The following is a 13,851-nucleotide window of genomic DNA, read 5'->3' as shown; positions in this document are numbered from 1 at the left end:
ATATGACACAAGTAACATAATTTGAAGTTTCTAATGATATAATTTTTGTGACATAAATCGTACTATGTTTGTCAAATTGTTATTTCATGAATACGTGCAGGTTTAATAAACCGAAAAGGAGGTACTCTCTCCGATCCAAATTAAGTGCGGTGGTTTTAGTTCAAGAATCGGACAGAGTACTATCGATGGGCTGCTCACAAGCCAAAAATCATCTAAGCAGAAATTCAGATCAAATGTGATCAACCATGTGGCAATTAACAAGAAAGCTAAATTTCATTATCTCCATATTTGTTCCAAATTCAGAGTAACACTTCAACTACACATACATACATACACACATCCATGCAGGAACATGAACAAGAAGCATGGCAACTCAAGCCTTTATGGCGGCCGTGCCTTCCTCTTCCTTCTTCTTCTCGGCCACCTCGTCCTCGTCCATGGCCGCGACGAGCGCCTCGAGCACGACCGACTTGGGGTTCACCATGGGCGGGCCCTTCTCCCGGCCCTCGAGCTCGTCGACGCCGAAGGTGATGAGCCTATCCCAGTTCCCGCCCTCGAACAGCACCCCGACCTTCCCATCGGTGACGCGCTGCACGATGCCGCAGTACATGTGGTACGCGTTGTTGGGGTTCTTGACGAGCACCACCATGCCCGGGAGGAACAGCGGCAGCTCGGGTGCCCTCGGCCTCCCCGCCGGAACCACGGCGGAGGACGCTTTCCCGTCCGTTTGGGTTTTCTTGGGAGGGGGAGGCGGGTTCTTGGCGACGAAGTCCTTGAGCCCGACCTCGCCGCCGGGGAAGCCGCCCGTGAGGCCCATCATCTCCTTCTCGAACGCGTCCGGGTCCACCGCCGGCGGGTCCGACTCAGCGCTTCCTGGTGAGGAGTCTCCTGAGGGCGTGGATGGAGGAGGTGAGGGCGGGGTGGGCGAAAGGAGCTCCTTGCGGATGCCGACCTCACCATTGCAGAGGCCGCGGCCGCCGAGGATTTCGGAGAGGCGGAAGGACGCGGAGGGAGGAGGGGCGGGGAGGCGGATGCGGTGGGGGTGCAGCGGCGGGGGCCGGAGGAAGGAGGGGGTGGTGGGCGCGGGCGCCATTGGAGGGAGAAGAAGATTGGAGCAATGTGTGGAAGTGGGGGCAGGGGGAGCAGAAGAGGTGATGAGGCGGCCCGTGCGCTTCTTCACACGTGGCGTTGCTGATCAGTTGGTACTTCTATGAAAGGCGTGGGTGTGGATGAGAAACGGGTGAAGAAACACTGGCGTGTCTGACCCAGTTGAGTTTGGTAGAGAAAAGCAGGCCAAAAACTAACATTTGGATATTGTTTGTTTGCCTGTATTGAGATCATTGTTTATTACAGAATCCGTAAATTTTTAAGCGTCCGCCAACACCCACAAACTTATTTTCAGCTAGTACACCAAATGAACTATAATTTTTAATAAGAAAAATTGCATGGTAGTGACAGATTTTGATTCTGACATTTGGGACTCACGAGAAAAATCCTATCCAAGGTGGCGTCCACTCGACAGTAAACATTCAGAAACCTGATTTTAAAATTACTGTAAATCCAAAACTCGCCTGAAAATCATGAAACTTGGCATGATGTTATGACATGGCATCAACATGTTATGATAAAAATATATATAATTTGAGACAAGTTTTGGTATAAACTTCTTACAAACCGGAGTTTCTCTCAAGAAACCTCATGGTTCCAAGAGAGAACTTGTCACTTATGTGTGGGAAACCATACACTGTCTCTTTTCACCTTAATTTATTTTAGAGGCAACATGCAACGATATGAGTATCGTTCTAAAAATATGAAATTATTCAGGGTTCATCTCGCCTTCTTATACATTATTTGAGTTTTCTAGCCATTTTGGAACATACTTTGGTGTGTGTAAATGTCATGTGTGTACTAGCCACCTATGTAATTGGATGTTCAATTTGATTATGAAATCCAGTCCTTATAAGTTATAAGTACACATATTATTGTTTTGTATGCAATGACATCACGCACAAACCATACTAGAGAACCCGTTGGTGATGAATTCATCACCCGCTGACAATTGTATTCCAGCAAACGTTTGCCCACAACACACACGACTTATTATCAGAAATTGTATGTATTATTATCGGTCTTTGCACACATTTCTGATTACGGATCTGTTTGCCGCGTATCACACACATCTTGTTAAGTTGAACCGTTTCTGCTGTCTCGGCTCATGGCAAACAGTTCATCCGAGTGAACTGTATGACATCTGTCGCACACACCTTGATCTACCCGACCATTTTTATTGTGTTGCCTAATCACAAACAGTCATCCGGATGAACTGTATGCCGTATATGGCACACACCTTCATCTGGTTGCCGGGTTCTGTTGTTAATCTTACGCAAACAATTCATTCAAGTGAATTGTATGCCACGCATCACACACACACAACTATAATCTGAATCGTGTTTGATGTCTTCGCCTTCGCAAATGTTTTGTTTTTTTTGACGGTTTTATTACATCACCGTTTGCGATTAATGCATCACACACAGTTTTATCGAAGGGTCTCTGATTGTAGTGTCGTGTTTGCACCATCCTGCAGTAGTGATATTTGAGTTCTTGATCCTATCTGCTAGTTATATGCACTTATTATTGTTCAATCCGTAGACCCCAAGGTGACAATAATTAGGATACTCTCCGGGGATGGCTGTAATTTGAGGAGTTCATATATTCCCTATGTGTTAATGCTTTATTCTGGCTCTCCATTGTATCTACTTTTCCAAACACTTTTGACCTTGTTTTGGACTCTAACTTGCATGATTTGAATGGAACTAACCCGGACTGACGCTGTTTTCAGCAGAATTGCCATGGTGTTATTTTCGTGCAGAATAAAAGTTCTCGGAATGACCTCAAACTTCACGGAGAATATTTTTAGAATTTATAAAAAATACTAGCGAAAGAATCAGCACCAGGGGAGCCACACCCTATCCACGAGGGTGGGGGCGCCCCCCGCCCGAGGCTCCACCAACCTCAACTCCAACTCTATATATTCACGTTCGGGGAGAAAAAACAGAGAGAAGGATTCATCGCGTTTTACGATACGGAGCCGCCCCCAAGCCCTAATCTCTCTCGGGAGGGCTGATCTGGAGTCCATTCGGGGCTCCGGAGAGGGGAATTCGTCGCCATCGTCATCGTCATCATCAACCTTCCTCCATCACCAATTTCATGATGCTCACCGCCGTGCGTGAGTAATTCCATCGTAGGCTTGCTGGACCGTGATGGGTTGGATGAGATTTATCATGTAATTGAGTTAGTTTTGTTAGGGTTCGATCCCTAGTATCCACTATGTTCTGAGATTGATGTTGCTATGGCTTTGCTATGCTTAATGCTTGTCACTAGGGCCCGAGTGCCATGGTCTCAGATCTGAACCTATTATGTTTTCATGAATATATGTGAGTTCTTGATCCTATTTTGCAAGTCAATAGTCACCTACTATGTGTTATGATCCGGTAACCCCGAAGTGACAATAATCGGGACCACTCCCGGTGATGACCTTAGTTTGAGGAGTTCATGTATTCACTAAGTGTTAATGGTTTGTTCCGGTACTCTATTAAAATGAGGCCTTAATATACCTTAGTTTCCAATAGGACCCCGCTGCCACGGGAGGGTAGGACAAAAGATTTCATGCAAGTTCTTTTCCATAAGCACGTATGACTATATTCAGAATACATGCCTACATTACATTAATGAACTGGAGCTAGTTCTGTGTCACCCTATGTGATAACTGTTGCATGAGGAATCACATCCGACATAATTATCCATCACTGATCCATTGCCTACGAGCTTTTCACATATTGATCTTTGCTTAGTTACTTTACCGTTGCCACTGTTACAATCACTACAAAACCAATATTGTTACTTTTGCCACCGTTACCGTTACTTCTATATTACTTTGCTACTAAATACTTTGTTGCAGATATTAAGTCTTTAAGGTGCAGTTGAATTGACAACTCAACTGTTAATACTTGAGAATATTCTTTGGCTCCCCTTATATCGAATCAATAAATTTGGGTTGAATACTCTACCCTTGAAAACTGTTGCGACCCCCTATACTTGTGGGTTATCAAGACTATTTTCTGGCGCCGTTGCCGAGGAGCATAGCTCTATTCTTTGAGTCACTTGGGATTTATATCTGTTGATCACTATGAGGAACTTGAAAGATGAAAGAACCAAGATTTTTCCCTCAACTAAGAGGGGAGGTAAGGAACTGCCATCTAGCTCTGCACTTGATTCACCTTCTATTTTGAGTAAACTTGTGACACCTACACCTGCTACTGATTTTGATATGTCGCATGTTATTGCTGATGCCACTTCTGCTATGCATGATACTTATGATGAAACTACTTCTATGCTTGATAATACTGTGCCATTAGGTGAATTTCTCGATGAACAACTTGCTAGGGTTAGAGAGAATGAAGTTATTGAAACTGATAATATTGATGAAAGTGATGATGAAGATTCCCCCCTAGATATGAATTGTCTGATGTGCCTGAGGGTTATGTTATGGATGAAGAAACTGCTAGAGATTTTTTAGCTTGCAATGATAGATATGATCTTAAGAAACTGTTAGGTAAGCTGAAAGAAAAATCTTTGAATGCTAGAATGAAATATGACCCTTCTTTTGCTACTTCACCTATCTGTATTTCTGATAAGGATTATGATTTCTTTGTCGACCCCGAGATAATTACTTTGGTTGAATCTGATCCTTTTTATGGCCATGAATCTGAAACTGTTGTGGCACATCTTACTAAATTGAATGATATAGCCACCCTATTCACTAATGAGGAAAAAATTCGTTACTACTATATCGTTAAGTTATTTACGTTCTCATTAAAGGGTGATGCTAAAATATGGTTTAATTCTCTTGATCCTGGTTGTGTGCGTAGTCCCGAGGATATGATTTATTACTTCTCTACTAAATATTTCCCTGCTCATAATAAACAAGCTGCCTTAAGGGAAATATATAATTTTGTGCAAATTGAAGAAGAGAGTCTCCCACAAGCTTGGGGGAGGCTTCTACGATTACTTAATGCTTTTCCTGATCATCCTCTCAAGAAAAATGAAATACTTGATATCTTTTATAATGGACTAACCGATGCTTCTAGAGACCACCTGGATAGTTGTACTGGTTGTGTTTTCAGGGAAAGAACTGTGGATCAAGCTGAATTGCTATTGAATAATATGTTGAGTAATGATAATGATTGGACACTTCCTGAACCAACTCCTAAACCAACTCTGAAGAAAAGGGGTATTTCATTTCTCAGTCCTGAAGATATGCAAGAGGCAAAGAAATCTATGAAAGAAAAAGGTATTAAAGCTGAAGATGTTAAGAATTTACCACCTATTAAAGAAATACATGGTATTGATAACCCGACATAGGTAGTAAAGGTAAATTCTCTCTATAGATTTGATGAAGGTGATATTCCTCGTAATAAGTCTGCTAGCCAATGCTTGGATGAGTTTGATAATTTTATTGTTAAACAAGAAGACTTCAATGCTTATGTTGGTAGACAATTGAAACGTAATGCCTATATGATTGAAAACTTGAGTGTTTATATGTCTAGAGTTAAATGTGAACTTAAACTTATTAGTAAACATGCTTCTATGGTTATCACTCAAGTAGAACAAGTGCTTAAAGCTCAAAATTATTTGCTCAATGAATTAAATAATAAGAAAAATGATAATGCTGTTAGAGTTGTGACTAGAGGGGGTAAAATGACTCAGGAACCTTTGTATCCTGAGGGCCACCCTAAGAGAGTTGAGCAAGATTCTCAGATAACTAATGTTGATGCACCTAGTTCTTCTAAGAAGAAGAAAAAAGAAAAATGATAGGACTTTGCATGCTTCTAGTGAACCTGTTGTTGACATACCTACTTTGCATGCTTCTAGTGAACCTGTTGTTGACATACCTGAGAATCCCAATGATATTTCTATTTCTGATGTTGAAACACAATCTGGTAATGAACATGAACATAGTGATAATATTAATGATGATGTTCATGTTGATGCTCAACCTAGCAATAACAATGATGTAGAGATTGAACCTACTATTGATCTTGATAACCCACAATCAAAGAATCAACGTTATGATAAGAGAGACTTCGTTGCTAGGAAGTACGGTAAAGAAAGAGAACCATGGGTTCAGAAACCCATGCCTTTTCCTCCTAAACCATCCAAGAAAAAGGATGATGAGGATTTTGAGCGCTTTGCTGAAATGATTAGACCTATATTTTTGCGTATGCGTTTGACTGATATGCTTAAGATGAACCCTTATGCTAAGTATATGAAAGATATTGTCACAAATAAAGAAAGATACCGAAAGCTAAAATTTCCACCATGCTTGCCAATTATACTTTTAAAGGTGGAATACCTAAGAAACTAGGAGATCCAGGAGTATCAACTATACCATGCTCCATTAAAAGAAACTATGTTAAAACTGCTTTATGTGATCTTGGAGCCGGTGTTAGTGTTATGCCCTCTCTTTATATCATAGACTTGATTTGAATAAGTTGACACCTACTGAAATATCTTTGCAAATGGCTGATAAATCATCTGCTATACCTGTCAGTATTTGTGAGGATGTGCCTGTTGTGGTTGCAAACATTACTATTTTAACGAATTTTGTTTTTCTTGATATCCCCGAGGATGATAGTATGTCTATTATTCTTGGTAGACCCTTTTTGAATACCGCAGGGGCTGTTATAGATTGCAACAAAGGCAATGTCACTTTTCATGTTAATGGTAATGAGCATACAATACATTTTCCGAGGAAACAACCTCAAGTCCATAGTATAAATTCTATTGGAAAAACTTCAATGATCATTATTGGAGGTTTCGAATTCCCTCTTCCTACTGTCAAAAAGAAATATGATATTCTTATTATTGGGGACATGCATATCCCCGTTGAGGTAACTTAGTGTTATTCGAAAATTCTTCGGTTTCATGTTGTTCGGAAAGAGTTTGTTAACAAGACTTGATCAACCTTGTTAGTGGATTCCTTTTGATGAGCATGAGATAGATGAAGTTAGAAAGTACAACTCTGTGTACCCTCTTTTTTACTTTCTGTTATTTAGATTAAATAAAGAAAAAATAGTATTTTCTGTCTGTTTTTTGAATTATCCTTGCAATAAAAAATACCCTGAAAATAAAAGTTCTCCAAATGTCCTGAAAATTTTAGATGATTTTTTGTAGAATATTTAAGAATTATTGGCACTGAGAACACACCAGGGGGACCTACCACCTGGCCACAAGGGTCCAGGGCGCACCCCCTGCCTCGTGGACCCCATGTGGGCCCCCTCCACTTATTCCTGCACCCACACACTTCGTCTTCCTCCAGAAAAAATCATCCCACAACTCAAACATGTGTTCTAGCTCATCTTGTTGCCATTTTCGATCTCCTTGCTCAAACCTCCATTCACAAAACTGTTTTGGGGGATTGTTCTTCGGTATGTGACTCCTCCATTGGTCCAATTAGTTTTTGTTCTAGTGCTTTATCTATTGCAAATTTTTTCTGCTTAGGTGACCCTGTTCTTGAGCTTGCATGTCAAATTTATGTGGTCAAAAGTAGTTTTAATGCTTGATATGGCCTCTAGGCACTTGTAGGAGTAGTTGCTATCAATCTTGTTAAGTTTGGTTCACTTTTATTTTGAGTCACTAAAAATTTCAGAAAATTTTCAGAGAAAGAAAATGATGAAAAGATTGTTGAGGGGCTCTTCGAGCCGAAGCTCGAAGGATAAGCAAAGTGAAGAGAATAAGAAGCCCAAATATAATCTCCCTCGCACTGTGGAGGTTCGGCCGTGCGAATGGCCTTGTGATGAGTTCTTGAGAGCAGCCGGGATTTATGAGGACTTTTATTATTTGGCTGAGAATGCAGGCCTCATCGATTTCCTCCACGACCAGCGCGAACAGTATCTCCTACTCACTAATATTTTCATGCAAATTTTTTTACTTTCATGCTAAGAAATCATCACCTTCAGTGGAATTTCACTTATATGACGAGGTTAAGGAGATGTCACTATATGATTTTTGTCGGGTCTGTAAGATACCCTTTGCGGGCAGCATAGGGGAACCACATTGTAATGATGTGGAGGGGGTTTATTGATATGATTATTGTAGGCGAAACGAGGAAATTTTCCGATGCAAGAATTACTAGCATACATTTTCCTGTCCTACGTTACTTTGCAATATTTGCTAGTAGATGCTTAATTGGTCGCGGGAACAGTGGAAATCTCAGTGCCCCTGATATTGCTATTTTGTGCCATGCTTTGTTTCATGATACCACTTTCAGTTTAGGCGCTATTGTTGCTAAACGATTAAATATGAACCGTACAAAGGGCCCCATCTTCGGAGGCATCTTTGCTTCGCGCCTTGCTGCACACTTTAGGATACCTATTAGGCATTATGAGAAAGAGGAAAAGTTGCTGCCCCCTATTTTTCTAGATTATAAGAGTATGGTAGCACATGATTTCATTGTTAAAGATAAGAAGAAGATGCTTAAGTATAAATTGATATTTGAGAAATACAGTGAGATTATTACCTTGCCCGCGCCCTCTTTGTTTAACATATTTTCAGGCACGTACCTCATTTTGCCGGAGGCCATTTATGCATACTAGAGCCTGACACCAGCTCCAGAGCCTGAGCCGGAGCCATCCCTTGACCCTTATCGACAGTGTTTATCAGTGGGATCCGGAGGAGATCGCCAACCAGTGGCACCCAGAGGACACTCCTCCGTACACCGGAGAGGGCAACTTTGAGCCATGGCCCTAGACCAACTTAGGCCAAAAGCCTAAACTTGGGGGAGTACGTATTTCTCACCGACATTACATTCATATTCACATGCTCATTCTAGTTGTCGGTGCTCATACTTTTTCATTGTACTATCCATGATAGTTTATTTTCTTTTCCAGCATTCTTCTTGTGTGTTTGAAAAACCTTAAGAAAAAAAATATTCGTAGCTTTTAGTTAGTTTACTTTCCATGCTTGTAGTAGTAATAATTAAAAGAAAACCCAAAAAGATTTCTCGTTCTTCTTTTGCTTGTTGGGAGCTTTCCTGTGTAAATATTTTTGTTTCTTTTCTTTTCTTTGGGGGTCGAGAGGAGAAGACCATGATGAAATGTTGAGTGGCTCTCATATGCCTTATTGTTGATCTAACAAAGAGCCCATGTTACCTTGTCTTCTCCCTTGTATTGAATGCTTGCATATTCCAGCTTAGTCCAATGCACGTGCACTATTATTATTATCCACACCGTTCGGTTGTGCAAGTGAAAGGCAATAATGACGATATATGATGGACTGATTGAGATGAGAGAAACTGGTATGAACTCGACCTATCTTGTTTTTTGTAAATATGATTAGTTCATCGTTACTGATTCAGCCTATTATGAATGAAACATGTTTGCAATGACAATTAGAGATTATAGTTGCTCATGCCATGCTTAATTAGCTAGGAGTTTATAATGGTTTACCTTGCGTGCCAACATGCTATTAAAATGGTTGTGATGTGGTATGATAGGGTGGTATCCTCCTTTGAACGATTCGAGTGGCTTGACTTGGCACATGTTCACGCATGTAGTTGAAACAAAATCAACATAGCCTCCACGATATTTATGTTCATGGTGAATTATATCCTACTCATGCTTGCACTCAGTGTTGATTAATTTTAATGCATGTTCATGACTGTTGTCGCTCTCTAGCTGGTCGCTTCCCAGTCTCTTTCTAGCCTTCACTTGTACTAAGCGGGAATACTGCTTGTGCATCCACTTCCATAAAACCCAAAAGTTATTCCATATGAGTCCACCATACCTTCCTGTACGCGGTATCTACCTGTCGTTCCAAGTAAATTTGTAGGTGCCAAACTCTAAACCTTCAAATGAAATTCTGCTTTGTATGCTCGAATAGCTCATGTATCAACTAGTGCTGTCTATATCTTCCATGTTAGGCGGGTTATTCTCACGAGGAGTGGACTCCGCTCCTCATTCACGAGAAAATGGCTGGTAACCGGGATGCCAAGTCCCATGCTTAAATTAAAATAATTACAAACAAAACTCCCCCAGGATTGTTGTTAGTTGGAGGCACCCGTTGTTTCGGACAAGCCATGGATTGATGTTTGTTGGTGGTGGGGGAGTATAAACTTTACCATTCTGTTTGGGAACCGCCTATAATGTGTGTAGCATGGAAGATATCCAGATCTCTCGGTTGTTATGTTGAAATGAAAGTATACCACTCAAAATATTATTTATCTCTATTTAAAAAATCAATCTCTGGCACCTCTACAAATCCCTACTTCCCTCTACGAAGGGCCTATCTATTTACTTTTATGTTGAGTCATCATCCTCTTATTAAAAAGCACCAGTTGGAGAGCACCTCTGTCATTTGCATGCATTACTATTAATTTACATTGAGTATGAGTAGATCTCTTTTACCATGAATTACAATGTCCAGTCAGTCCTTGAACTTCAGAGGTGCTCTGCTTTTATATTTTGCGGTCTCAGAAAGGGCTAGCGAGATACCATCTTGTTATATGATATAATGATTGTTTTGAGAAAGTGTTGTCATCCAAGATTTACTATTATTGCTCGCTAGTTGATTATGCCATTGTGAAAGTGCAACTATCCCTGGGTGGTTTTGACAATTCCTAACAACATATAGCTCATTGAGCTAATGCTATTTCAAGATAAATATTTCAGTAAAGCTCAATGATTGGCATAGCATGGATTAGAAATGTGGACCCCTCAAAATGCTAAGGAAAAAATATTGGCTCAAGCTCTAAAGCTCAAGACTCTACATTTTACTTTTAGTGATCCAAGATCACATTGAGTCCATAGGAAAAGCTAATACTATTAAAAGGAGATGAGGTGTTGCTTAATGGGCTACTTGCTCAAAATGCTTAGTGATATGCTCCAAAAACCCTCAACCACTTTCTCATATCCACATATGTCCCAAACCAAAAGTCAAACTCGGCCCCACCAAAACTTTCTATCTGGCGCCACCGAGTTCAGTTGACATAGCCACTGCCACAAAACCCTAGTCATTTCGGTCTCACCGATAGGGGTCTCAGTCTCACCTAGATGGGTTTGCAAACTCTCTATTTCCCTTAGTAACGTTTTGGTCCAACCAAAATGAGCGATCGGTCCCACCGAGTTCGCAATGCAAACTCTCTGTTTCTCCTTCGTAACATTTCGGTCTCACCGAGATGAGCGAATTGGTCCCACCGAGTTTGCTTGACCAACTCTCTGGTTAGCTTATTACCCAAATCGGTCCCACCAAGTTTGTGTAATCGGTCTCACCGAGATTACGTTATGCCCTAACCCTAATGGAATCGGTCTCACCGAGTTGACATGTCAGTCCCACCGAAAATCCTAATGTTCACATTTTGAACTAAATCGGTCCAACCGAGTTTCGTTATTCGGCCCCACCAAGTTTGGTGATATGTGTGTAACGGTTAGATTTTGTGTGGAGGCTATATATACCCCTCCACCCACTCTTCATTTATAGAGAGAGCCATCAGAACATGCCTACACTCATACATTTTCTGAGAGAGAACTGATGACCCACAAGTATAGGGGATCTATCGTAGTCCTTTTGATAAGTAAGAGTGTCGAACCCAACAAGGAGCAGAAGGAAATGATAAGCGGTTTCCAGCAAGGTATTCTCTGCAAGTACTGAAATAAGTGGTAACAGATAGTTTTGTGATAAGATAATTTGTAACGAGCAACAAGTAACAAAAGTAAATAAGGTGCAGCAAGGTGGCCCAATTCTTTTTGTAGCAAAGGACAAGCCTGGACAAACTCTTATATGATGTAAAGCGCTCCCGAGGACACATGGGAATATCGTCAAGCTAGTTTTCATCACGTTCATATGATTCGCGTTCGGTACTTTGATAATTTGGTATGTGGGTGGACCGGTGCTTGGGTGCTGCCGTTACTTGGACAAGCATCCCACTTATGATCAACCTCTATTGCAAGCATCCGCAACTACAACAAAAGTATTAAGGTAAACCTAACCATAGCATGAAACATATGGATCCAAATCAGCCCCTTACGAAGCAACGCATAAACTAGGGTTTAAGCTTCTATCACTCTAGCAACCCATCATCTACTTATTACTTCCCAATTCCTTCCTCTAGGCCCAAACAATGGTGAAGTGTCATGTAGTCGATGTTCACATAACACCACTAGAGGAGAGACAACATACATCTCATCAAAATATCGAACGAATACGAAATTCACATGACTACTAATAGCAAGACTTCTCCGATGTCCTCAGGAACAAAAGTGACTACTCACAAAGCATAAACATGTTCATAATCAGAGGGGTATTAATATGCATATAGGATCTGAATATATGATCTTCCACCAATTAAACCAACTAGCATCAACTACAATGAGTAATTAACACTACTAGCAACCTACTAGCACCAATCCCGGACTTAGAGACAAGAATTGGATACAAGAGATGAACTAGGGTTTTGAGATGAGATGGTGCTGATGAATATGTTGATGGAGATTGCCCTCTCCTGATGAGAGGAGTGTTGGTGATGACGATGGCGATGATTTCCCCCTCCGGGAGGGAAGTTTCCCTGGCAGAACAGCTCCGCCAGAGCCCTAGATTGGTTCCGCCAAGGTTCCGCCTCGTGGAGGCGGAGTTTCGTCCGAGAAGATGGCTTATGGATTTTCTCCCATCGAAAGACTCCATATAGTAGAAGATGGCCATCGGAGGGCCACTAGGGGGCCCTCGTGGGCAGGGTGAGGCCCCCTGGTGAGTTTCTCCCGCTCAATATTTTTTATATATTTGGAAAACATCTTCCGTGAAGTTTTAGGACTTTTGGAGCTGTGCAGAATAGGTCTCTAATATTTGCTCCTTTTCCAGCCCAGAATCCCAGCTGCCGGCATTCTCCCTCTTTATGTAATCCTTGTAAAATAAGAGAGAATAGGCATAAGTATCGTGACATAATGTGTAATAACAACCCATAATGCAATAAATATTGATATAAAAGCATGATGCAAAATGGACGTATTGTAACGCCCCGAGACCGATGGCCAGGTGTCCTCCAGTTATTCGCTGTTGTTGCCTTGTCATTGCTTGCGTGTCATGCATCTCATATCATGTCATCATGTGCATTTCATTTGCATACTTGTTTGTCTCATGCATCCAAGCTTTTTCCCCGTTGTCCGTTTGGCAATCCGGCGCTCCTATGTCACCCGGTGCCCCTTTCTACCTCTTTTCATGTGCGGGTGTTAAACGTTTTCGGATTGGACCGAGACTTTTCATGCGGCCTTGGTTTACTACCGGTAGACCGCCTGTCAAGTTTCGTACCATTTGGACTTCGTTTGATACTCCAATGGTTAACCGAGGGACCGATAAGGCCTCGTGTATGTTTCAGCCCAACACCCCTTCAAAGTGGCCCAAAACCCACCTAAACCCCCTCCATCATCTAGATCGTTTGATCACGATCGCGTGTCCGAAAACCGCATCTCATTTGGACTCTCCTAGCTCCCTCTACCTATAAATATGTGGCCTCCCCCGAAAAATCCACGCAGATCAAACCCTACCCTAACTTCCCTCCGCGCCATCGGACATGTCCGCCGTCGGCGGATGCGTCCACCCCACCGCCACGTCGTCCGACCAATGGCGAGGCGACACGTCACCGCCGCACCACCCCTCAGTGAATCGCGACGCGCCACCTCAGCCCCGTCTCTCTCTCTCCACAGCACGCTGCCGTGGCCCTGCTGGCCCACGGCCGGCCCGCCCGGCCCATCTGGTCGCCGGCCCCATGCCTGGGCATCCCCGCCGCCTCGGGCGCCCCGCACC

At 42.1% G+C, this 13,851-nt stretch overlaps 1 protein-coding gene across 1 annotated transcript; it reads right to left on the bottom strand.

Moving 5' to 3' along the window:
- Positions 1 to 254: 254 nt before the first annotated feature.
- LOC123191751 (NAD(P)H-quinone oxidoreductase subunit S, chloroplastic) lies at positions 255 to 1,143 on the bottom strand. The gene has a single exon (XM_044604372.1). It carries the CDS (start codon positions 1,091 to 1,093, stop codon positions 374 to 376), a length of 720 nt encoding a protein of 239 aa, XP_044460307.1. The 5' UTR covers positions 1,094 to 1,143; the 3' UTR covers positions 255 to 373.
- Positions 1,144 to 13,851: the final 12,708 nt, after the last annotated feature.

This window comes from Triticum aestivum, chromosome 1A (assembly GCF_018294505.1).
Source record: "Triticum aestivum cultivar Chinese Spring chromosome 1A, IWGSC CS RefSeq v2.1, whole genome shotgun sequence".
In the NCBI taxonomy this organism is placed as follows: Eukaryota; Viridiplantae; Streptophyta; class Magnoliopsida; order Poales; family Poaceae; genus Triticum; species Triticum aestivum.
Note: the sequence above shows the minus strand (reverse complement) of the source record. Positions and strands in the feature narration are given on the sequence as shown.